The following is a 23265-nucleotide window of genomic DNA, read 5'->3' as shown; positions in this document are numbered from 1 at the left end:
CACACAATGCACCCGACCCCTTTGGCGGGGGCATTGTGTGTTGCATTTGTGTGTTTTAAAATTTAGGTTATAAAAAAAAAAATCTTTCATGTTATTGGGACCAATATTATTCTTGAGCCACTCAGTCTAATCAGTCAAAGCTGAACATAACCTGAATACTGGTTACAAATATTTGTTTTGCACTGTTTTGACACTTATATGAAAGTAGAAAATAGTTACATTTCCATAATTTTTCCTGGGATGTATTTATGTCTTACAGTTGAAGACAGAAGTTTATATGCGTCTAATAAAAAAACACCCAAACCTTTTTCTCCCAACGGTTTGAAGTTAAATCAGACCAAACGTCCGTCGTTTTAGGTTAGTTAGGATTACCAAAATTACTTATATTTTCTGAATGCGACAATAATAAGATTTTATTATCGTCTTCAAAATGAGAAGTTTACATACATAATGATAATGATTACTATCTCTAAGAAATGAGGGAAAGCCCAAAAGAAAAGTTTCATCTGATTGAACTTCTGACTGTGTGGGGAAAAAATGTTGATATATTTTTTATTTTGTGTGTGCAAACTTGTTGTTACTTTGAGACATCATTATGGTAATGCCTCAGTTTTAAGCAGGTGGATTTATTGTATGTCAACACTTTGAAGCCACATTAAGAAATGTGTTAGATGCATTAAGAAAGTGAGAAATGATGCTAATTATATTTCTACATGGCAAACATGAGGGTTGAAAAGTCTTCCAGGTGACGATCACAAGAGACCAGCTGACAGGCGCCAAACAAACATCTGGCTGCTTTGAAGATTTCTTATTTTTAAAGAAAATCCGGGAATACGTCGCAAAAGCTTCAACCTTTTTCACATCTTGTCACAGTACAAACAACAAACATTTTGTATTTTATGTAAATTATCAAAACAAAGTAGTGCATAAATGTAAAGTGGAAGGTAGAAAATCCTTGCACTTCACAAGTTGGACCAACATTTTCCTTTCATTTTCTATAATCTACTGAGTCTGCTGTAAGGAAATATGGTTATAATAAACTCCAATAAATAATATCTGCCAGCAGAATCTCCCTGAGGGGTTCCTTCAGTCTGATTAGGTGTTTTAATTCACCGTATTTCATAGCAGTGAGCTGGACCGGATCGGAGTCGAAATAAACAGCATTTAATATAATTACATTAGATTATATTAGAATCCACATGAAATTTTAGGACTTTTACAATCATCCATATTTAATGAAAAGACATTTATGTGTAGCAAATAGAAGTAGGAAGGCACAAAATGACAAGTTTTAGGTACAAAATGAAACCTGAAAAGGGGCAAAAGTACCCCAAACCAAAATGACGAACATGTTTTATTTTGTTTTATTAATTAAATAAGATTTTACAGTCCCTCCAGAATGTTGTAATTTTTTTGGTGGTTCTTTTTGCAGTCAAAATCGCAGATTTTATGGTTCTAATTTAGAAATATTTGTAAGGAATTTTGCAATATTTACACTTATAGATGTATAAAATTAGATTTTTTTTTTGTTACTCATCATATCGATCACAAACTATAGCTGGATCTCAAGTAAGGAGGAGGAAAATGTGTCGTAAAAGTAAGAAATAATGCCACCTGCAGGTGTTTTTGGGGAAATTTTTCAGCAAACTCAAAGCTAGCTCACAAATAGCTTGAAAAAAATGTGAGGATCTCTTGATTTTGTGTGAATTTCCAGGGAACTGTGAAAAACCGGAGTGATTGGTTGAAGAAATTTAGCATCTAGAATATAAAAGGCCACAGAAAAAGCAATGATGGACCAAATTTGGTCACAGGGACTTGAGCTTGTCATGTGACATATCGTCTCACTAAAATACTTTAAAGCTCATTATATATTAGACAAAGTAATAAAAAGATCAAGGGAGTGTTAATACTGTGCATTCATGATCCTCGGCGTTACCTTGGTGACGAAGTCCTGGTAACCGGGGTAGTACGTTGTGACGATGGAGAAGATGTACCAGTCGTACTCCTCCATGATGTTGAGGATGACAGATGCCTGCTGCTCGATGGAGGGGCCAAACTGAAAGAACATGGAGTTGTCGTCCTGGCAATGACAGGAAAACAAAGACAGAGTGTAAACGGTTGCGCAACGGCGCACGGCACTGGCCTGGACTTTAATTTAGCTGGCACTGCACACAGAGGAGGACGGCCACGACTTAAAGGACAGTGGTGGGTTTCGTAACATTATTGGAGAGAACATTAATTTAGCCGCCTTTCTTCTGTGGCTCACCAAGGAGAGCGACAAGAGGACTCCTGTGGACTTGTAATGATACCGGTCATGATTTTCATTAGTTCCCTTTATGACACCTTTAATGAGTTTGTGGCTGGAACGAATTCTGTGGACTCAAAGCTGCTGTCTTTAATCTCATCAGCCGCTTCCATCGGTTTGTTTCATCACAACCAACAAACCGATTTCAGTGTAGTCTGCTTAATGTTAGATTAGATAATATATTAGAAATCGCACACGTTGAAGTGAGCGATTTTACCCAAATATCCTCTAGCCGGGAAAAAAAAGATGCGAGCTTCGAGAAAGTGAACGAGCAACCACGGCAGAAACTGCAAAGGAAATTCAAAACGTTCACAGGCCACGTCCCCTCCCCCAGGAAGTGTTAAATCTCAGCTTGACAGATAGAGAACATGCACCAAATAAATAAGCTGTGCCACCTAACAGACTCTTGAGCAAACATTTCTTAAACACTTCTCTTCGAGCCTGAGTGTGCGACCGGTGTTGGCACCAGATCTCTGAGCCAGACAGAAGAAGAGGAGGAGGTGAGAACTACTAGTCTAGACACGGTCCTGCAGCTCTGCATCATCAGGTTGCTGTTGTGTATGTGAATCACTGTGTTAAGAGTCAAACTCATGTGTACTCGATGTACAGTAGCATGTTGGTTTTCCTGGAAAGTCGTGCTGCAGACGAGGCCAATTCATTGTTTTCACTGTTTTGTGCATTCGAAGGAGGCAATGAACCGTCTTCAAGGTTCTTTCAGAATCAAACGCTCAGCGCAAACTGCAGTGACTGATTCACCTGTCGCTGCGGTTCCCCTCCTGAACACTAGGCTTCACTAGAGAGTAACGTGTCACTGGCTGAATGAAGAAGAATTGAGCATAAAGCGCATTCTTTATGAACAAATGCTTCAGATTTACATTAAAAGTAAAAGAAAAAGTGTGAAACATGAACTGCAATCGGAAATTCTTCTGATTTTTAAAGCAGCTGAGTCATTTTTAAACACTTTCTTGGCATGAAAGATCTTTTGGATTTTCACTATCACTCAAAGAATTGGTATGACCAGAAAATAAATTCTTTTCTTGACAAAAACAACAAAAAAAGACCTTTCTAGCAGGAGTATGTCCAGTGGATGTGTTCTCAGAACACAGAAAGCCACTGAGTGAGGGTTCTTACTTTACCCAAATATCCTCTAGCCAAGAAAAAGAGGTAAGGTTTATGATAATAATTGAGTAAGAGGGGCATTTTTCTCCACACCCACCAAAACAGAGTTTTGCTCCAGAGTTATGAAGCAACTACATTTTTGAATAAAAGATAAGAAACGACCCAGTACTGAGAGATGAGGGCATAACTCAGTTCATGCCCCACATGTAACACTGTTAGCTGCCAAACTATTGAGGTAAGAATGGGTCGTTTGTGAGCATAAAGTTTCCCAGCTAAGAAAAAGCTTTGTTTTCTGAAGTCTTTTACTTTCAAACCTCTGTGGCTCACATTATTGTCCTCTCCAAATATTCCTCTACTTTTCTCAGTGTCTGAGCCAAATGAATGACTTTCTTCCCAATCACCACATCTGGAGATTGAAGAGAAAGTATAGATGGACACAGGAATTAAATGCTATGGCAGACCGCTACATTAATAAAATATACAACATAACTGCAACAAGTAAAATAAGGACTGAGAAAGGTGAGACTTTCAGCAGCTTCCATTTACTACTACTATGTTTTATAAAACTGTGCGTCCTAAATAATATAAACCAGCCTCCGGTTCTTTGGACAAAAAGAGAGAACTGCTACATGTGCCTGTTTGCTGTGTGTTTACTGTTGTGGAATCACAATCCGACCGGACTTACCAAACAGTGTTTTAACTTCTAGGCAGGGTGCCGGTTTTATAGGTCTCAGGTACCAACTCTCCTGACTTTTTTCCATCTCTGGATGAATTATGAGCAAACATTTGATTCGAGCTGGAGGCTTTTCTATCACAACTTGAAAATAAATATTACTATCTGCAGCTCCAAGCACAAATAAAACTGGAAAGAAAAGGTTGTAAAAATGACAAACTATTCTTTTTTTAATGCATTTAATGGTTTATGTACAAATGTGGTAAATTAAAAATACACCATCTGCTAATCTGGGTTTTAAATTATTCAAATCTAACCTCAAGTGCAAATTCCACCAAAACTGAAGACGTATGTGGAAAAACGAAGCACAACCCCCAATGGTTCACACTCTCCATTTTAAATATGGAGTTTGGTCATTTTTACAGACTGTAAGTGATTTAAAGGGTTTCTAAAATGGTATTCGCCTGCTTTGCTCTTAAAGCTACAGTGAATAAGCCTTATCTGAGGAAGTAATCACTGTTTGATTACAGTGAAGAAATGGCGGGGTTATCTAAAACAGGTCTGGCCATTTCTTCAGAACATATTTCCACTTTAAAAGCTCTGACATCTCTCTCTAACCTGGACCTCCCTGATCACAGAGGGAGATTTACATCGACTCGGGTTCCCTCTCATCAGGGCTTCAGCAACGATTTGACATATTTCATTCAATTTAGGTTCAAGTCAGGTAATTTAAACGTTTAAATAAGAACACAGCCTCATAATAAGGTGATTGTGTGTTATCTGGCAGCTTGCTTCACTGGCAGCTTCCTTAAGATGAAGATATAATGACACACAAGCACTGACCTTGCATCATCTTCCCATTTTCACTTCAATGCATTCCTCCATTCCTCTCTGTTCATCCTCTTTTTTTCCTCTCCCTCCCCTCATTCTTCATCCATCTCTATCTCTTTTCCCGCTCTGCTGTACCCATTAATACCACTGGAATCACGGCCAGGGCACACTTATAATTGAATTTCCAGACTCGCCCGCTTCCCTCCCCCCCGTTATCCTCCACAGAGCGTCCTCGTCGCCACGCGCCCCCGCCTCGCCGATTCCCCTGGGTTCCTCTCGCCGTATCTCTCTTCATAAGAGCGGTATTAAAGCGCCGCCTGACACACTGAGACCGGAGGACTGAGGAATTTTTATTAGGCTGGAGAGGAGCGAAAAGAGCCGCAAAAACAGAAAACCGGAAGGAAGGAGAGGAAGGAAGGAGAGGAGAACAAGAGGGCTGACCAAAGAAGGAAGGAAAGAAAAAGGGGAAAAAGTATACAGGAGAAAAAGAAAATAACAAATACGGACACAATTTAATCAAAATGAAACAGAAAGGACAGGGACACAGGAAGGGAAGGACAAGAGCAAGTATATGAGGAAGGAAGGACAGAAAGACAGAAGAAAGGAAAGAAGGAAGGAAGGGAGGGAGGAAGGATGGAGTGAGATAGGAACTAAGGGAGAGAAGAAGGATTGAAGAATGGAAAGAAGGAAGGAAGAAAAAAGAAAGGAGGCAAATAGTAAGGAAGGATGAAAGGAGAAAAAAAGAAGAAAGGAGGGAAAGAAGAAAGGAGGGATAAGATAGGAAGCAGGGAAGAGAAGAAAGAAGGAAGTAAGGATTGAAGGAAGGATGGCAGCAGGAGAGAAGGAAGGAAAGAAAAAAGAAGGAAAAGAGGGAGGGAAAACAGTAAGACAGATGAAACTGAGGTAGTTCACAAGTGAGGAAGGTCACGATCAAGGGAAGAAAGGACCAAATAAATGCATGAGAAAGGAAGGATTGAAAGAAAGGAGGAGAAAACCAGGAATAAATAAATGAAAAAATGATTCAATTAATAAAAGACAAAAAAGGAATGAATGAAGAACTGAGAAAAGAAAGGAGGAAGCAAAAACATGAGGACATGTACAAAGAAAGACATGAAGAAGGTATTATGGGCACGAGGAAGGAAGCAGGGAAAGAAGTGGTGGACATTAAAGAAAGAAAGAAAAGAAGGAAATACAAGAGGAAGGATGGAAGGATACAAGGTGAAGGAGGAACATGAGGAAAGTAGGAGAGAAGAGAGAACACAAGAAAGAAAGAAATGACAAAATGAAGCGTGCACTGTAAGGGAGGAACGAAGGAAATAAGGAAGCATAAAAGGGCGTAAAAAAGCTTAGAAAATGATGACGGTATGAATGGGAGGAAGGACACAACATTTAAACTGTGGAACAGGTAATAAATACCAAAAAAATGTTTTAATCATACTTATTATGATTAAAAAATGATAAGCATCCAGAGCAGGAAAATACTGAAACCAATTCCAGTCTTTCCTCCAAACTGCACAGGAACCCTGAGGACGGGGCTGCGAGTCAGTCGACTGAAATTAAGTCCTGCACAACGCTGCTCTTCATTTACAGCTACAACAATTAGGGTTTGGCCACATTATCACCTCTGCTGGCACAAAGTGATCGATTAGCGAGTATTAAAACTCCCAGAGGGGCAGAAAGGCCAGAGAGCCGCCCGGCCAGACGCAGGAAGCCGGCCAGGACGGCTTTAATCGGGCCGCCTCCTGACGTCAGCGCTGGCTACTGTACACGGAAACAATACACAGCTACGCCACATGATGGGGCAGAGTGGATGCTCGGTGGAAGCGACAAAAAGAGAGAGAGGAAATAAACTAAAGCGAGAATAAAAAGATAGAAATGTCCAATAAAAGGGGGGCAGCAGAGATGTGAAGCCTCCAGAGGGAGACGAACAGAGGACAATGTGGTAACAATGGGATGAATGGAGGAGAGAGAGAGAGAGAGAGACGGAGGGCCGTGCCGGCAGATGGTTGTGGTCCTGCCTGGAGCGGGGCGAGTGGCAGAGAGCCAGGAGTCGCTGGAGGAAGTGTGTGTGTAACTGTTTGTGAGGGTGTGTGGGTGTCAGGCAGTCGGCCAGGCGCTTACACAGAGAGGGAAGGCGACTTAGCCTGAGCAGCCCGACCGCGGAGGACAGCCGCTGTCAGACGGGGGGACAGAAGCGGGACTCGGGTGTCCTCCTCTGTGGGGGAACCTGGGAGTGCTGCAGGACAGAAAGCTCTCCGTGTCTCCACTGAGCTTTTTAATCATGAACACAGGTGTGTTTTCATTCATAATTCACAACCTTGAGTTAAAGTTAGACGCTAAGTTTATTGACATGAGTGAAGTTGCTGTCAAACGTTTTTGTTTGTGGCGCTAATGTTTTAAAGACATTAATCAATGTTTAATCAAAGGTTAATCAAAGGTCAGCCACCCAGTTCACGTTTACAAAATCAAACAAAATGTGGTGTTAATCAGTTATGCTACATTTGTGAAGCAAAAAAAATTGTGTTTGTGGTTTGTGAAGACGTTTCCAAAGGTCACCAGAGATCAGCGTGTTCTCCAAGATAACATTGACAAAACTGACATAAATAGCTGTGTTTTTTATTTGTGCCGCTATCATTTTAAAAGACATTAGTAAATGTTTTCAGAGGTCATCAAAGTTCAACCAATCAGTCCACATTCACAAAGTCAAACAAAATATGGTGTCAACCAACTATGCTAAGTTTGTGCAGCAAAAATTTTGGTTTCTGCTGTTATAACTTTTAAGATTTACACAAAAAAAAGTTTCCAGAGGTCGCCAGACATCAACTTGCCTTCCGCCCTCCACTGCATTAACAAAATCAATAAAATTGATGTTTGATGACGTTGGGTAACACTTAAAATGATAGCAGCACATACAAAAAAGTCTTGCTGCGCAAACATAACATGAATGTTTGACACCAATTTTGTTTAATTTCAAGAATGTGGTGGAGGGGGCCGGGCGACTTCACTCAGGCAGTTTGGTGTGTGTGTGCGTGTGTGTGTGTGTGTGGGTGTGTGTGTGTGTGTGTGTGTGTGTGTGCGTGTGGTAGTCCATGGTTGATGGGCCATGGTGCGCTGTAGTTGCTGTCTCTGCCCCAGAGCCTTCAAATGAGCGCACTCTCACACTCCTAGAGCACTTATTCAACTTGAAGGCCAGGGAAAGTCGATAGCTCAGGTATTTCAATTACACACACAGCGTCACATCACTGGCTACCAAAGAACCAGATTGGCTGCCACACTCTTCCTCTGAAATATGCAAAAGAAACACACACAAACACGCGCGCACATTTGAGCGGTCTCAAACTTACGACATCTGCACACTGCCAGCAGAGTGCGAGCACGTGCACAAACGCATCTACGAAAGGTGTAGCGCAACTCAAACGTGCCGTGAATGACGAATCATGATGAGCCTCAGCACTTGTAACGATGCAGTAAAACGCAGTGAGAGGAGCTGCTTAAAGGAGAGAGCGCCGTACAACGAGCGCATAGTGAAAGCGAGAGGGAAGGCGGAACGGTATGGGTCGAGGTTCAACATTCACTCCTCCGTCTTCAGCGCTGTGTGCCGATGTGCCTAAATGTCACATCAGAGGGGCCGTGAATGGGACGTCATTTCAGCTGATGAAGGTTTTATTGCTTTGGGTTATTCGCCGGTTGCCAGGAGAAAGTGAGCAGCAACTTTATGGTTGCAGTATATAGTGGTCAAGCTGTGAGAGGTTAGGCCAAGTATAAAGAGTGAGCACTTCATTTTCACTTGACCCTGGCTGGCAAACAGTGTGTGTCAAGTTAAAAATCAATGAAAAAACAACGTTTGTGTGATCTGTGCCGCGATCAGTTCATGTTCACACAGTACAATGAAACAGGACATCAACAGAGAAGGACATGAACAAAAGGTCAGGTAGTTTTTCACACAAATAAAAACCTTAAAGGGGTAATTTTATGTAAAAATGACTTTTATTTTTAGCTTTACATCATGTTATAATGTCATTCTCTTTACCAAAACATACCAGGAATGTTTCTTTGATTCTTACATTCATGTTTGAGAAATTCCTTAATCTCCCATGGCAACCATTCAGCTGTACAAAACGCCTAAGTGGACATAGCGCTCCTCGTCGGAGCTGCGGTTTCCAAGCTTCTGAGCTTCTGCCTCACAGAGCAGCTCCTTCAGACTAGCCAGCAGCAATTAGCAAATGCCTGGTGGAACTGTGTTTCTTCTGAGTTCATTATAGGAGCTACTTCTCAATGAAACGCTCATAAAAATGTTGTTAAAGGGTTAATAGATGGTGACTTCCTGAAGGCGGAGTTTCAGAAAGAGCAAAGATTTCTTAAAGAGACAGACGCCCAATTACAAGGCGTTAAATTACAAAGTCATGTTAGACATATATAAAGCATTTTTATAATAACTGAAGGTAACAGTTACTTGATTGTGCTGTAAAATGGCAACGTGTGCCTGGAAAACACTTAATACTGCCCCTTTAAAAAGTGGCATGCATCAGCATACTGTGATACCCCTAAAGAAAGAAATCAATGTGCTGAAAGGTTTTAAGCACTAAATGCTCTTTGGAGATCTAATAGAGCACACTTTAATCCATCATCTGAACATAACAGCAGTACGGTAAACCTACCTGGTCATAACAGACCAGGCAGGGCAACCATTACCCAGCAAAGAAGCCAAAAAGGCCCTGTTGACTCTGGAGGAGCTGCAGAGATCCACAACTCTGCCCTAGTCAATGTGTCCCCTGATGGATGGATGAAGTCTACCCCAGACAAAGCCAAGGCTGCCTCAAGTATTAAAAATACAGGAAAATACCTCCTCCTTAAAATGTTTATTTGTAAGATAAAGCTCCCCTTATCGGTTATACTCTGCTTTGAGTTGGTCAATCACAAGAAATGCTAATAACATCCATTGTACTATGTGAATGTGAAGAGGATCAAGGTACATGAATACTTTTGCAAGGCAATTCAAACTGTGATTTTGGCACATAATTTTGGATTACGTTCTGGAGCTGTACGCACATCGTTTGTTTCCCCCCCCCCACTCCGTAAGAGGAAGCGAGATAGAAACAGAGATAAGAAAATGTAAGCCGTAGAGCCAATGGAGTCTGTCGCTGGGAGGGTTTTTGGCAATGCATATTTCTGTCCTGCCTATAAAGGATCCTTTGAACTCGAACAGGGGGGTGTTGCTATTGACTGCTGCTGCACTTCCTGATGGAGAGCAAAGCCAGCGTGAAAGAGAGAGAGAGACAGAGAGAGAGAGGATGGAGGGATGATAAAAGAGAGTACTGGAGTGGGAGGTGAGGAGAGAACGAACAGCTGGCCTTCGCTTCAATATATGAACTGGAAAGACGGTGGGAAGGAGACAGAAACTCGCCACAGCCACAGGCATTCACCGGCAGCAGAAAATGATCCGAACACCGCCGATATTCAGCTCTGATAAAGCCGCCATTACCACACGGAATTATTGATAACAAGCCCTCTCCCTCCCCACACTTCACGCACACACACACACACACACACACACAATTATTATCTCTACCTCAATTAAACCTGAGCTCACTCCCAGCCTCCTCGTCTCCTTGTGTTTCCCTCTCCTTGTACCCCATCGTCACATCTCTTATCAAGCAAGCCTACTTATCTTTAATCAAATGCATACACGCTTAATTGGCTCGAACATTTGTCGGAGCGTCATCTAATTAGCGGTGACCTTATTTAAGTACTTTTCAAGTCTCAATTAAAAACGGACATGTCTTCATTAAAGCGTTGGGCTGAATCCGCCCCGACCCGGCTCCGAAAAGCGAAGGGACGCGCGTGCAGCTGCCCCAACACGTCACACGTGTTGAAACCTGGAAAGACGGAAATGAGAGAAGCGGCGGGGATCAAATCAAGTGTCAGATGAGGCTCAACCTGAAGCACAAATGCCAAAATAAATAAATAACCCAGCGAGTGTTTCTCCGTGGCCCATTTCTGCTCCCAGTTTAGCTGAGGACCTAATGAGGCAGTCTGGTGCCGCTGCTCCTGTTTGTCCTCTGGTCCTTGTAGGCCGCTAATGGGTCTGTCACTGAGCGAGTCTGGCTGAGCCTCGTACAACCAGGCGAACGAGGCTCAACGGGGAAAGGTGAGCGAGTGAAACGCACAGCTGTTCACGTTTTGTGTGAATTTCAGCTGCTGAGAGGCGCTAAATGAATATTATGGGAGACGGGATAACTAATGGATGAGTGAATTCTGTAGGATATTACAGATTAATGCCTCATCAAATGCTTGAACCCAAATGCAGGGCTGGACAGTGGATTTTGTTCAAAGTTGTTTATTGTTAATCAGAATATCGAATCTGACATGTAAAAAACATGATTATAAAAAGTGTAAAATGCAACCATTTAAAATGACAAATATGTACCGTCTCCCCGCTCTATGACGCAGTCACCTCTAAAGAACGACAAACTTCTCAAATTTATATTTGTAAATAATTTTAAAAGTTCATTTCCACTTATTTGTTTTTGGTCTGTCACATAAAATTCTATTAGAATAGATTGAAGTGTGTAATTACTTGAGAAAAAGTGAAAAAACTAGGCATGCATACTGGAAGCAAGCTAGGTAACTAGCCTCAACTACACAGCTGATAAAACTCGATGTCATTTTGATTTAAGGCAGTACCTTTTAAAAATTATTGACCAGATAGTGAACCACACATGTTCATAACTGATAGTTAGTTTGACTGGGGACCATCATCTGTAACATTTTCAGCTGGTGCAGTTTGCTTTCACACTGCAATGTGTGAAACGGTTCAAACCTTTTGGAAAACTGTTCACCTCCTCACCTGAGGTGGCGCTGCACAAAGAACCAATGAAGGAAATTACACAAAAACCTCTGAAGAAGACACTGAGCGCAACTTCTTTCTTCACAAAATGTAAACAAGAATGAAGTAGCGTCAGATTTTAGTGTTTGTAGGATTTCTCTTCGTCTTTGGTAAAACATTTCCTTGGTGAAATTTCTCCTGCTAGTGTTTGTTTTGGTTCTATGTACCCAGGATGCCCTGCTTTTGGAGCGGTCTCTTTTCCATCACAGACTAGCTATAGCTTAAAAGAGAAACTTTGTCTTCCTGTTTATTCAAAAACAAAGCAAAAATTGAACTTTGGAAAAGATCATTTCTTCAGTTTAAACCAATAAACATCCCATTTGCTTCAGAGAACAACTTTTCACAATCCCACTACAGGCCACAGATTAGCCTACCCTAAATGAAATCAGACCAAATGAGTGCCGCAGCAGTGAGGGGAGTAAAGGTTGCATGGCTCTGGTTGGAAGCTATGTGGACGCTGAGGTTCACCACAGCGTCCCGAGGCGGACATAAAGTGGTTCAGGGAGTCAGGGAGGCGAGCACGCTCACGCAGGCAGACATCTTTCTTCCTGTCCCTCGATGCAAGAGAAAAGGAGGCAGGGAAAGGTGGTGCTTGTGCTGAGCATCAGAGGAAAAAGAGACGGAGACGAGCTGCGTCAGGGAGTGAGGGGTGGAGGGACATCCAACCAAATCAGGGGTGTTATTAATCCATTTATTTCCCTCCAATCTCTGCGTCTGTCTGCCGCTATCTCCAGCGCTCTGGTCATATCGTCTGATCGCAATCTCTTGCTCTCACTTTCCCATAAATCTTAAATCTCGGCTCTTTCGCCTCTACTTATGTCATCTCTGCCCGTCGTCCTCTTCCGTTTCCTTCACTCCTTTTCTTTTCGTCTTCCTCTCTGTCGCGCGACCCAGGTGGCACCTGAGCGGCGCCGTCAGTCGCAGGCACAAAGCCATCGTCGTGCTGAGGCTGTTTCTCACCACTTCACACTCCAAAAAAAAAAAAAAGACGGATTCACTCCCACAAACACGCACACACACATCTTTGTACATCCAGGCGGTCTCATCCACCCTCCCACCCAATTCTACAGTTTATCTGCAACACGTAACACAGGTGCAAATTAAACAAGGTGAGGATCTGGAGGCAGCCAATAAGGAGATAGTTATGATACTGTTAAGTCTGGCTTCTGTCGAGTAGCTGTGAGTAGTCAATGTCTCTGCTGCATTAGAAAACCGTCTTAAAGTGTTTATTTGTGAGAAATCATGTGACCTCATGTTTATCTTCTGAGATGATTTCTCGGATTTTGATTGGTTATCTTTAATAACCAATCAGGTACATAGGTTTTCATCATCTGTAACCCATAAAAATCAAAATTACAATATTTCACTCCAGGTGAATGAATCAATGTAATACAAGTTTCTGAAATTAGGAACAAGAAATTAAACTTTTTCACGACGTTCTAAATTTTCCAGCCCTTCCTGTAGAAGATGTATAAAAAGTGTGGGGAAAAAAAAGTTTAGAGATCATAAAATTGGAGGTGTTGGATTCTGTGATGTTTTCAGAGCAACACTGAAAGGTTTCACTGCCACTCCTGGTCAAAGGTGAAACTTCTCCACCTGCAGAACGATCCTCTCCAAAAAAAAAAAAGAAAAGAAAAAAACAGCCTTCATTCCTCATTCATCTCTCTCTCTTTTAGTGCCCTGCAATTTTAGCTAAATGTCCCACATTTAGCTGGTGGTTTCATATCAAACGCAACTTCCCAATGAGCGTGTAGTTCCAGTCCCCAACGCCACTGGGAACCAGAGGTCAACAGAAGCAGCTCTAAGGTTTGACAAATGCTACGAATCAATGAAACGATGGAGAGAAGCAAAACCTGAGGAGAGTCTGAGCGCTGATTTCTCCTCCCTGACTCACGTGGACCACCCTCTCTGCAAGAGCAACACGATCTCTCGCTACAAACCTCCTCTTGGGAGAGCTGCGAGCATTTAGTGTGGCTTCAAATTCAAATTCTAATCTGTTTTATAGGCGTGACGGCGGCAGAGGGATGTCTCCACGACGCAACATGTTGGGAGAAAGGCTGAGACAATAAGCCAATCTGCATGCTCCTCTTTTTCCGCTCTTCCCTGCATGTCCAATGGACCTTGTTTTGGCTTTGAAAAGCCGTCACATAAAACCCTCGTGTCCTCTGCATGCCACCCTGCCTTGTTTTTCACCGCTCTTTCCAAGATGCTAGCATGGAGGAATGCTATTGCTAACAGGTGGCGTTCTAGCGTTTGTTGGGACAACTGGAGGGAAGTTGGTTGCCATTTTCAGCCCAGGGATTGATCGTTTTCCACACCTTCCCTTCTTGTATAAACAGTTGCCGGAAAATGTTTGCAAGTTAGCTTCAGCGGTACAAGCTAAAATCTCTGTTTTGGTTTATGATGCTGGTTTTCTGATTCGCTCTCTTTGCTTGGGATTGCCATGTAATTGCTGTTAATTGGTGTACAGGATCCCGACTGTAGCTCACCAACCAGCACATTCACAGCAGAGAGTAACCCATGCGTGTAATTGAGCCTTGCTATCTGCCGTCAGCCATTGCAATTCAGCCTGCCAAAGTAAATCAGAGCCCTATCAAGTTCCCGCTAATGTACACTCAACATTTTAACTGATCATGTAGTCCATCAATTAAAAAAAAGGGGGTTCAACTTATAGAAGAGATGAAAGATAAAAAATGTATTCAGATTCAGTTAAGGCTGAAAACGTTTGTGCTTTTAATCAGGCAGTGGCGTGTTTACAAGGTTCCTCGATAAGTTTTATGTCAAATGGAAATGTCAAAGATTTACAGATATCCCAGTTCTTTTTTAGTTATTCTTTTAAATATACATGCAAAGGTTTCCTGTTAATATTATGGATGGACAAATAGGTAAGTAATGGGATAGTAATGTACAAAGTCGAGAATCGTTTATTTAAAATCAGATCTACTCAGTCAGATTTTGCAATTTTCTCCCTCCTTACACCAAATCCTTTGTTGTGAAAAACGTTTCAGCACATAATCCTCGACTGTCAAAGAAGAACTGCTGATTTAGCACTTAAACAGCAAAAACAAACAACAATCAGAAAAGTCTACATTTTCCTCTAAAACCTGTGCACCCCCTGCTGCTGTCAAGGTTTCCCCAGGAAAACTCGCTAAGCCTGGTGGTTGTGTCATTCATCTAGTGGCCCGCCGTGTTTTTGAGTTAAAACTGTTTAAAGTTGACAGGAAAGTTGAAAATATCACTCGATAATTATGTGTTATTGGAAGATTAACACCTGAACACCAACTATAAAGTCTTAAAAATGCAAACATTAAAAAAACTTAAATAAATAAGCAATGCTTAGCCTGGTGGGGGCACAAGTAAAGCCTGGTGGCCCGCCAGGCTTACAATACACTGGGAGAAACCCTGTGGCGTGATTAATAAGTCATATCTGATCAAAAGAAACAGTGGGAAAAATCTTTTTAAAGCTTAAAATAATTGATTTCATATTTTCATTACTACTGCACACATAATAAAGGTCTTGTGGCTGTCGCAGACACATGAGGCCTGCTTGGCTTGCCGTCTCTCAGCAGGAGGAAGGAGTCATGTGCGTCTGCCAAAGCTTTTCAGCCACAACAATATCTAAATGGCACACAAAGGCCCATTAGAGTCATCAAACCATTAAACCAGCAACCGGCAACCTTCAACTTGGCAATTACAAATATTTGATTCACTCTCTCAGCTCTGCACACACATGCACACACTCACACACACCAGCAACACTCTCTCCTCCTGTCTCATGCATGTGCTCCCTCTCTCTCGCTTTCATCTCTTCCCTCTGCTTCCATTTCGTCCTGTTATTTGCATGTGCGCATACCGTCTCACGTGCCCCCAACCTAAAACCCATCCACTTTTTTTTTCATTTGTCTCCCTCTCTCTCTCCACAGCCGTCGTCACCTCACTACAGCGGCCGGCAATCAATGTCGGGATCGATTAACAGATTTCAAACCCCTGGATGAGGCGCTTTACAGAGAGCGATCCGCAGTAATCAGGAGAATATGGAAAAAGATTCAGTGTTCATGGAACCAGACCAGCTTCCAGAGACGATGCAGACTGAGGGGAAAAGGAAGCAGCTGAGGAAGTGGAAAAAAAGCTTAGGTACAAAAAAAAAAAAAGAAAACAGGGATTGAACGACATCTGGAGAGTAAAAACACTCAACAAAAAGTTATTGACACTCGTTTGGTTTTATATGCATTTTCTGTGGTTTGCCACTTTCATGGATTGTTAATGTCAAGAGATGTTGTAGAAAAGAAGAAAACTCCCCCCCAAACATCCTCTCCTGGTCCTTTTCTCCGACGCTGCTCAGCCGACTCCTATAGTAATAACTCTAGAAGGCGAGTGTAAACGAGAGCGGAGCCGGTAATGTTCTGGAGCGTTTACACGGAGCGTTTTGTAAATACTCGTTCTTCCTTCTTTCCATTAAAGATGTCAAAGTGCATGCATTATTAATGCCAGGACAGGTTTTTTTTTTTCTTCCCTTTTGGTAAGTCTGCAGCCTCATCAGGAAATTTCAACACCCTGCAAAACCAAAAACTGCAGTTTAAACGACCGACCTTTTGCCTCACAGATACTGCAGAGACGCTTCGCTTCCATTTCCCGGAAATTCGTCGATGTTACGATTTAAAAATCAGACCGAATGATCCTGAAAGCTGGAAGGGTGGCCGCACGGGGGCTTACACCGCAAAAACACAAAATCTTACCAACTATTTTGGTTTAGTTTCTAGTGCAAATATCTTAGTAGTAAAAAACTAACTTGCAGAGAACTTTTCTGCAAGATATAGGAGCTTGTTTGAAGCCAATGACTTCTGAATATTGATTTAAAAAGTTCTACATCCTCTGGTAGATTTTTTTACTGATATAAAAAGTGTTTAATGTTTCATTGCCACTATACAGTAAGTAATAAATCAATTCATTCCACAAAAAATGAAAATGGCCGCCATCATTTTCGTTTGGTCGTTTAAGTGAAACTCCACTTTAATGTTTCTGAAAAGATGGAAACGTTCGACACTCACTACGAAGTCGTTAGTTTGCACTAACTGCCACTTTTGCCTGTTTTCCCTGTCTAACCTCAGTAATTATTATGTTTTTGAAATGCAATTGTGGATACAGAGACTTCATAATCCATTTGAATTATTACCATTTTGGATATTTAAAATGTTTTCTGGTTTCAGAAAACCAGAAAACATTAAAGGGAATTAAAGGGATTTTTTTTTTTCAAAAATCCCTTTAATTTCTAATCTTTGAGTGGATATACGTGTGTTAAGTCATTTTTATTATGATTTTATCTTAGTTCAAAAGGATCTGGAAATGAGAATATTGTAATTTATCACAATCATTTCTGGGACAATTTGTCATCCAGCAAAATGTGTTTTTGGAACAGGCCTAATAAGTCATTGATTTAATAATAAAGAGAGCAGCTTTTAAATCCTAACCTTCAGAACTATTGCAGAATTCTTCCATCGATTTAACATTTGTATTTAAAATAGCAGTGAAACAGCAGAAACACTTTAAATAAATGCATAATTAGGCCAGTAAACATGAAGCTGCACAGAGTTTACAACTAGAAAAACACACCTAGTACCTGTTTGATCCACAGCTTCAACTTGCAAAGAGAATTAGCTGAAACATTTTTAAACATTTTTTTTATAATGGTGTACTTTTATCCCTCGGTACTCAGAGGATGAGCGCTTTATCCACAGATTCTGTTATGGCATTAAAGTCTTTCAAAAGGAGCGTTTTGATCCTCTAAACTGATGTCAGGTAAAATATTCAACACAAGCACCTCTGTGAAGCCGCTGATTGACACCTGGGTTTAGACAGGAGACAAGCTGCAGACTAAAACACACACACACACATGCACACACACACAGGCACACACACACGCACACGCACACACACGGAACGACCTGTTAACCCTTTGGCTGTGATTTCATAAGCATAAACAGCCCTGATGTATGGTTTCTGACATTCACACGAGCTGGTTAGGATTTCACACCGTGCTCCCATCCCCCTCTTCATCTCGTCTCGTCTTCCTCTCCTCCTTCTCCTCTCGTCGGCGGCTGACAGTTGGTTGCGGCAGCAGCCGCTGAATACACAGAGCGAAGGTGTGAGCTCCTCTTCCTCTCCCTCGCTGAGCGTCTGTGTGCACAACGTACACCCAGTGGTGCACATGTATGACATTTGTGCTTGTTAAATGTGCGAACCACCGGCGCCTGAAATCTACCTCTCTATGCACAAGATATGGGAGGTGCAGTGTTGTATTTTCAGCCCAACACACACACGCACGCACGCACACACACACACACACACACACACACACACACACACACACACACACACACACACACGTGAGCACACTCTGAAGCCTGTTTTTTTTTTTTCTTTTGGCAGACATATCCATTTTTCTCCTTGCTTCCCTGCATGCTGTGCCACAGATTAGAACTTGAATTCTGCATCTGGAGCTTTTGCTTGTGGCGCTCTCCATCTCTGTCTCAAACACAAAAATGAAAAATCCTCAGAGTTTTGCTGTGCGTTCCCTGAATACTTTGTTTTTATCAGTTTTGCTCATGTACAGACTCATTTTTCTTGTCTATTCTTCTCTGTAAAACAGTTTCTGATTATTTAGATTGTAAGCAGCACTTCAATCATATCATCAAAAACGTGTGGCCTTTGACTGGACCATTCTGACAAGATGTAGATTTTCAATTATTTGATTTCCTTTGCAATTTAAGATGTTTGTATGAATTGTTCTGCTGGAAGGTGAAACTCAGTCCCTGTCTCAAGTCTTTTGTAGCAGGTAACAAGTTATTTTAGTTGCATTATTTCCCTACATTAAGCTTTATCATATCATTAAAGCTGCAGTATGTAACTTTTATTTAAAAAAATGTGCTTTACACGATGTCTTGACAGTATAGTAGGAGACAGATAATGTGTGAAAATATCAAACTTCTCCACCTCCTACCTGAGCTAGTATTACCTTCTTAATAAACTGTTTTAAAAAAAAAAAAAAACAATAAAACTGCTAAGACACGCCTCCTGGCTCTAATTGGTTGGTTCTAGTTAGCACTGAGAGAATTTTTACAGATTATCTGTCTTGTATTACACTGTCAGAACACAGAGACAGTTTGAAGAAATATGCAAAAAAATATATATTTTTAATAAAAATTACACACTGTAGCTTTAAGTCCGACTTGTTGAAGAACAGCATCCCCACATGATATGAAATATTATGTTGTGGGGATGCATAATCTTTTTTTTTTTCAAGCCATCTTTTTCCTGCTAATTAGTCCTCCTTTTCTGCTTCGTTATGCTTCTCATTTCCTTCGTTTTCCACGATCGAACCTGAATTCATAATCAAACCGTATTAATTGGAACAAACAGACGCTGAATTATCACATCACGGCCGAGCTCGAGCTCCCACAAACGGATGAAAGAAAGTTTTGGAAACTCAATGGCAGACTGGAAGTAACAGGGGGAAAAAAAAAGGCGTGAAACTGAAACGCAGGTGAGAAAACCTGTGTGAAGCACAGCAGCACCTGCAGCATGAATTAAAGCGAGAGGCCAACCGCATTCACCAGACAAATCCCTCCGCAGGAAGAGGCGGCGCGGTGAGGGGGCGTGCTTTTACAGCGAGCTGCCGCGCCTCAGAGAGTACTTTCAGGGTATGAACTCTAAAAGCAGACATAATGTATTTCACAATTACTGGCAGAGGGTAAGTTGCGTAGCTTAGTTACTGAGCAGGCATGCTGGGCTTCAGTCCAGTAAATAGGGCGACGGAGCAACAATAACACGCACAGGCAGCACGCATTTCATTAAACCCGTCGTTAAAAATGCAGCATCGGAGAACCGGAGCCGCCCGCCTGCTGTCCCCGCACGTTTGACGTTTTATTAAACACGGCCCATCTCTGAACAATATCGGGGTCATTACACAAGTTAATTATTTGCTAATTAGGAAATTATTCTATGACACATGCTGCTCCGTAATAAACAAACAAACAAACAAAAAAAAGGTTCCCCCTCTGAATTTCTCTAAAAGGATTTTACAAAATCGTGAATCTATAAAAATGAAACGGCGTTAAAAGTCAGTCGAAATTAAAAAGGGTGAGTTGAAAAAGTCAGTTGTAAAAATATGTTAAGATGCTGCAGCTGTATTTGTTCACTATAACTGAGTTCTTTGTACTTTTACGTACTAAGAAAGGTTTACAAAATACTGCTGGAATATATAAGAGACAAGGAAAAGAAACTCAACCATTGGTGGAAAGCAAACTAATTATGTCTTATAATGTGTCTTATTTTTATACCGTTTGTCTGTTGGTTAATTATATCTTATGCAAATGTTTTATTTTGATTTTTCCTGCTTACTCATCTTAAGACAAAGGATGAAATTTAGCTTGTTTGCCGATTCCTGCGTATTTACACTGCTATGAATTGTGGTAATGTTGATTAATGGCCACTGCCCAAATCAAACAAATTAAATTAATGTTTTCAGAGTTTCATGAGAAAAATCTGGAAGCTTTCCAAAAACCCAAAACATCTGTTTGTTAACCGCATTTATTTCTAGACTTTCCACGATGAAACTAACCTGCTGTGATATGATGAAAACACAGCACAGCTTCACTTAAGCCCTCGATTAAATGATGAACTTTTTTATATTTATGACTAAAGCTATGAAGGAAGTATTACATTTGATTAGCTGGTTCTTAGATTAAGATTTCAAGTGCAACAAATTGCCTGCAGCCATCGAGTAACTGAGTGTAACTGAACCTTAGTGGAAATACCAACTTTATGAATTTTCTTGTTCCAGCATACACCATGTCTTGCAAGTCTTCTTTTTTTGGTTGCATTTACCCAGAACGCTTCAGTTTGCTTCATACTTTTGGAGCGGTCTCTGGTCCGCTTGCATCCACATATGCATTAGAATCGCACCAGAGTTCACAAACCAGATGTTCTGGACAAATGGACTAGAGTTTGATTAAAGTGAACTGAACAGGGCTGATGTGAATGCACCTTAAGAATTGACTTAGAAGAGCTGAATAATTCATCTTCACAATTATGCGCTAGTTTGTGTTGGTCTGTGTGGTTGTGATGTGACAAAAGTGGGTTTGAATACTTTTACAAGCTTTTATAATCCAAATAATCTGAAAAATCCCACGTTAAGCGCAGCATCCGGGCTCCGCCCACCCCTCTTTCTTCTCAGGGAAATTAAATAACCCCCTGACCGGGATTCTCATTAGTCTAAAGAGGCAGGTGCCCCATTTCCATCAGGACCTCTTACAGAGACACATGTTCGGCGTGAAGCGTGACTCGGTGTTTTGCTTTATTTGTCTGTCCTGTGCAGTGAACGGTGTTTGGGTCACTCCTCCTCAATCAGGAATCAGGTGTTAAGAAGGGGGAGGAAGAGCCAAAAAACTGATGATGGGTGAAACTGTGACACGGGAGGAAGCAGAGAGTCAAAGCAGGAAAAAAACAAACAAACAAAAAAAACTGCTCTTTCGCTTCCTTCCTTTTTGCTCCTGCAGCTTCATGTTCATCCATTCTCGTCCTGAACACACATTACTCTTCTCCTCTCCGCCGCTATCTTCCTAACAAGTCCTTATCTGCGGTGCGTGCGTCCTCGACACACCCTGCTCCCGTTTTCCCACGCTCAATCTTCCCTCCCAGCGTCCCCGGCTGTCCTCCTCCCAACGCCCGATAATTCCAGTTCACCCTCCTTATCCCGCAGCCATCGGTCCGTCCTCTCGTACGCTGCACGCCCTTCTGATTGGATTACTATTATTCTCGCAAATGGATTTTTTTGTCCTGACAATGCAGCGTTTTGAATGAATATTTAAAGGGGAATTTCGAAAGTCATCTTCCTCTGAGATGAGTTATTATGCAGGACCCAGCTGGAGTTTAGGAAGCAGCCTAAGTGTGTTTTTCATATATATTTATTTAGTTTTTTAATTTGGCTCATCGTGGCTCGACTCTGTGCGCTCCTCCTTCCTCTCTTTGTCCCTCGCCTCCCTTTGTCCTACTTTTGAACCCAGTTATTCTCTCCATCTCTCTGTCCACCCGCCAGAACCTCACTCTCCCTGCCATTCGTCCTCTCGCCCTCCCGCCGCCCGGCTTACTTCTCCCACCAGCCCCAACATCCTGCCGCTCTATTCTTTCTCCCTTCTCAATCACTCTCCCCCGTGATGTTAATTCAAATTGCCTGGTTTGGGAAGAGAGTACAGTTCCAATAATGCCGAAAGCACTTAAGAGAACATAATCAATCTTGCTCTCTTTCGCTCCATTCCTCCACTTGTTCCTTTCTCTCCATTTTCACACCACATCTTGTATTCCCTCCATATGCGCAGCGGGAGTTGTTCCCCCTCTCTCCTTCGGTTCTTGGTTGTAATCTTCCTTTTCTTACTCGCTCTCTGTCTGCCAGTTTCAACACCTTCCCAGTCATTTCAGAGTTCTGTTCGTCTCAAAGGGGAATTAAGGAGTTGTGGTGGTTCCAACATGCAGAGAAACGTGGGATTCATACAGTAAAACTGCAGGAACGGAGACGTAGCAAAAGGTAAACGGAAGTAGGAAAGATGATTACTATTGTCAAAAACAATAGTAATAATAAAAAGTGTGTATTATTTTTCAGTGTGGGGTCAAAGTTTGATGGAGCTCAAGCAGAACCCAATGAGTTGGGTTACATTTTTTGGTAAAAATGAGTATTTTTACTGACGCCTACAGGCTGTATTTTTACATGACTCATTTTATTATGAAGTATTGCTCCTCTTACAGGAATAAAACTTCTGGATACTAACTGAGTAACTTGACTGAGCGATGAGCAAGTTTGTTTTAACCAAAACTTCACCAGACGGAGACACATCTGTTCTTTTATACTGAAAGACACTGACAGTGAAAAGTTTTTATTCTGCCTGATTTTGTTATTTTATTATCACTATGAATTATTTTCATTTTGCCGTTAAAATACCCAAATTTCCACATAACTTTATATTTGGTCAGTTTGATGATGTAATTTTTAAATAGAGGGTGGTTGTTTTGTTCACTAGCCTTCTCACCAAATACCTTTTGGCTACTTTTTACTTTTACTTGAATAAAAATATGTTGAAGTAGTGCTGCTCTCACTTGAGTTAAATTTTTCGGTTCCCTCTACCCTCTGCTACTAAAACACAACCGATATTTCTTCTGTTGGCTACATGTATAAACAAAATGTTTCACATATGAAAAAAAACCCGGTTTTGTTCAACTTCGAATCAAGAAAACGTCATCAAGTTTAATAGGTTGTTCTTGTTCTCTGTACGTATTTATTAGTGTGTTTGCTAAGTAAAAAAAAATGAAATAAGTAAAACAGAAAACTATTGTGAATCTTTTAACTGGGGAAAGAAATGAGGAGAATCTTAATGTAACCCAGGTTAAAATAGCCTCTTCATA

At 41.3% G+C, this 23265-nt stretch overlaps 1 protein-coding gene across 1 annotated transcript in view; it reads right to left on the bottom strand.

The window, feature by feature from the left end:
* Nucleotides 1-23265, bottom strand: part of LOC106961085 (glutamate receptor ionotropic, NMDA 2B) — a gene marked incomplete at its 3' end in the record, with an annotated part of 161806 nt that overhangs the window by 43229 nt on the left and 95312 nt on the right. The window contains exon 5 of the mRNA XM_015054597.1: nucleotides 1937-2080. Within this exon, the coding sequence (XP_014910083.1) occupies nucleotides 1937-2080 (144 nt within the window). The remainder of the gene's footprint in view (nucleotides 1-1936; nucleotides 2081-23265) is intronic.

This window comes from Poecilia latipinna, unplaced genomic scaffold (genome assembly GCF_001443285.1).
Source record: "Poecilia latipinna isolate Pla-1442-1.1 unplaced genomic scaffold, P_latipinna-1.0 Scaffold1263, whole genome shotgun sequence".
Classification (NCBI taxonomy): Eukaryota; Metazoa; Chordata; class Actinopteri; order Cyprinodontiformes; family Poeciliidae; genus Poecilia; species Poecilia latipinna.
This window is presented reverse-complemented; position numbering and strand designations above follow the sequence as displayed.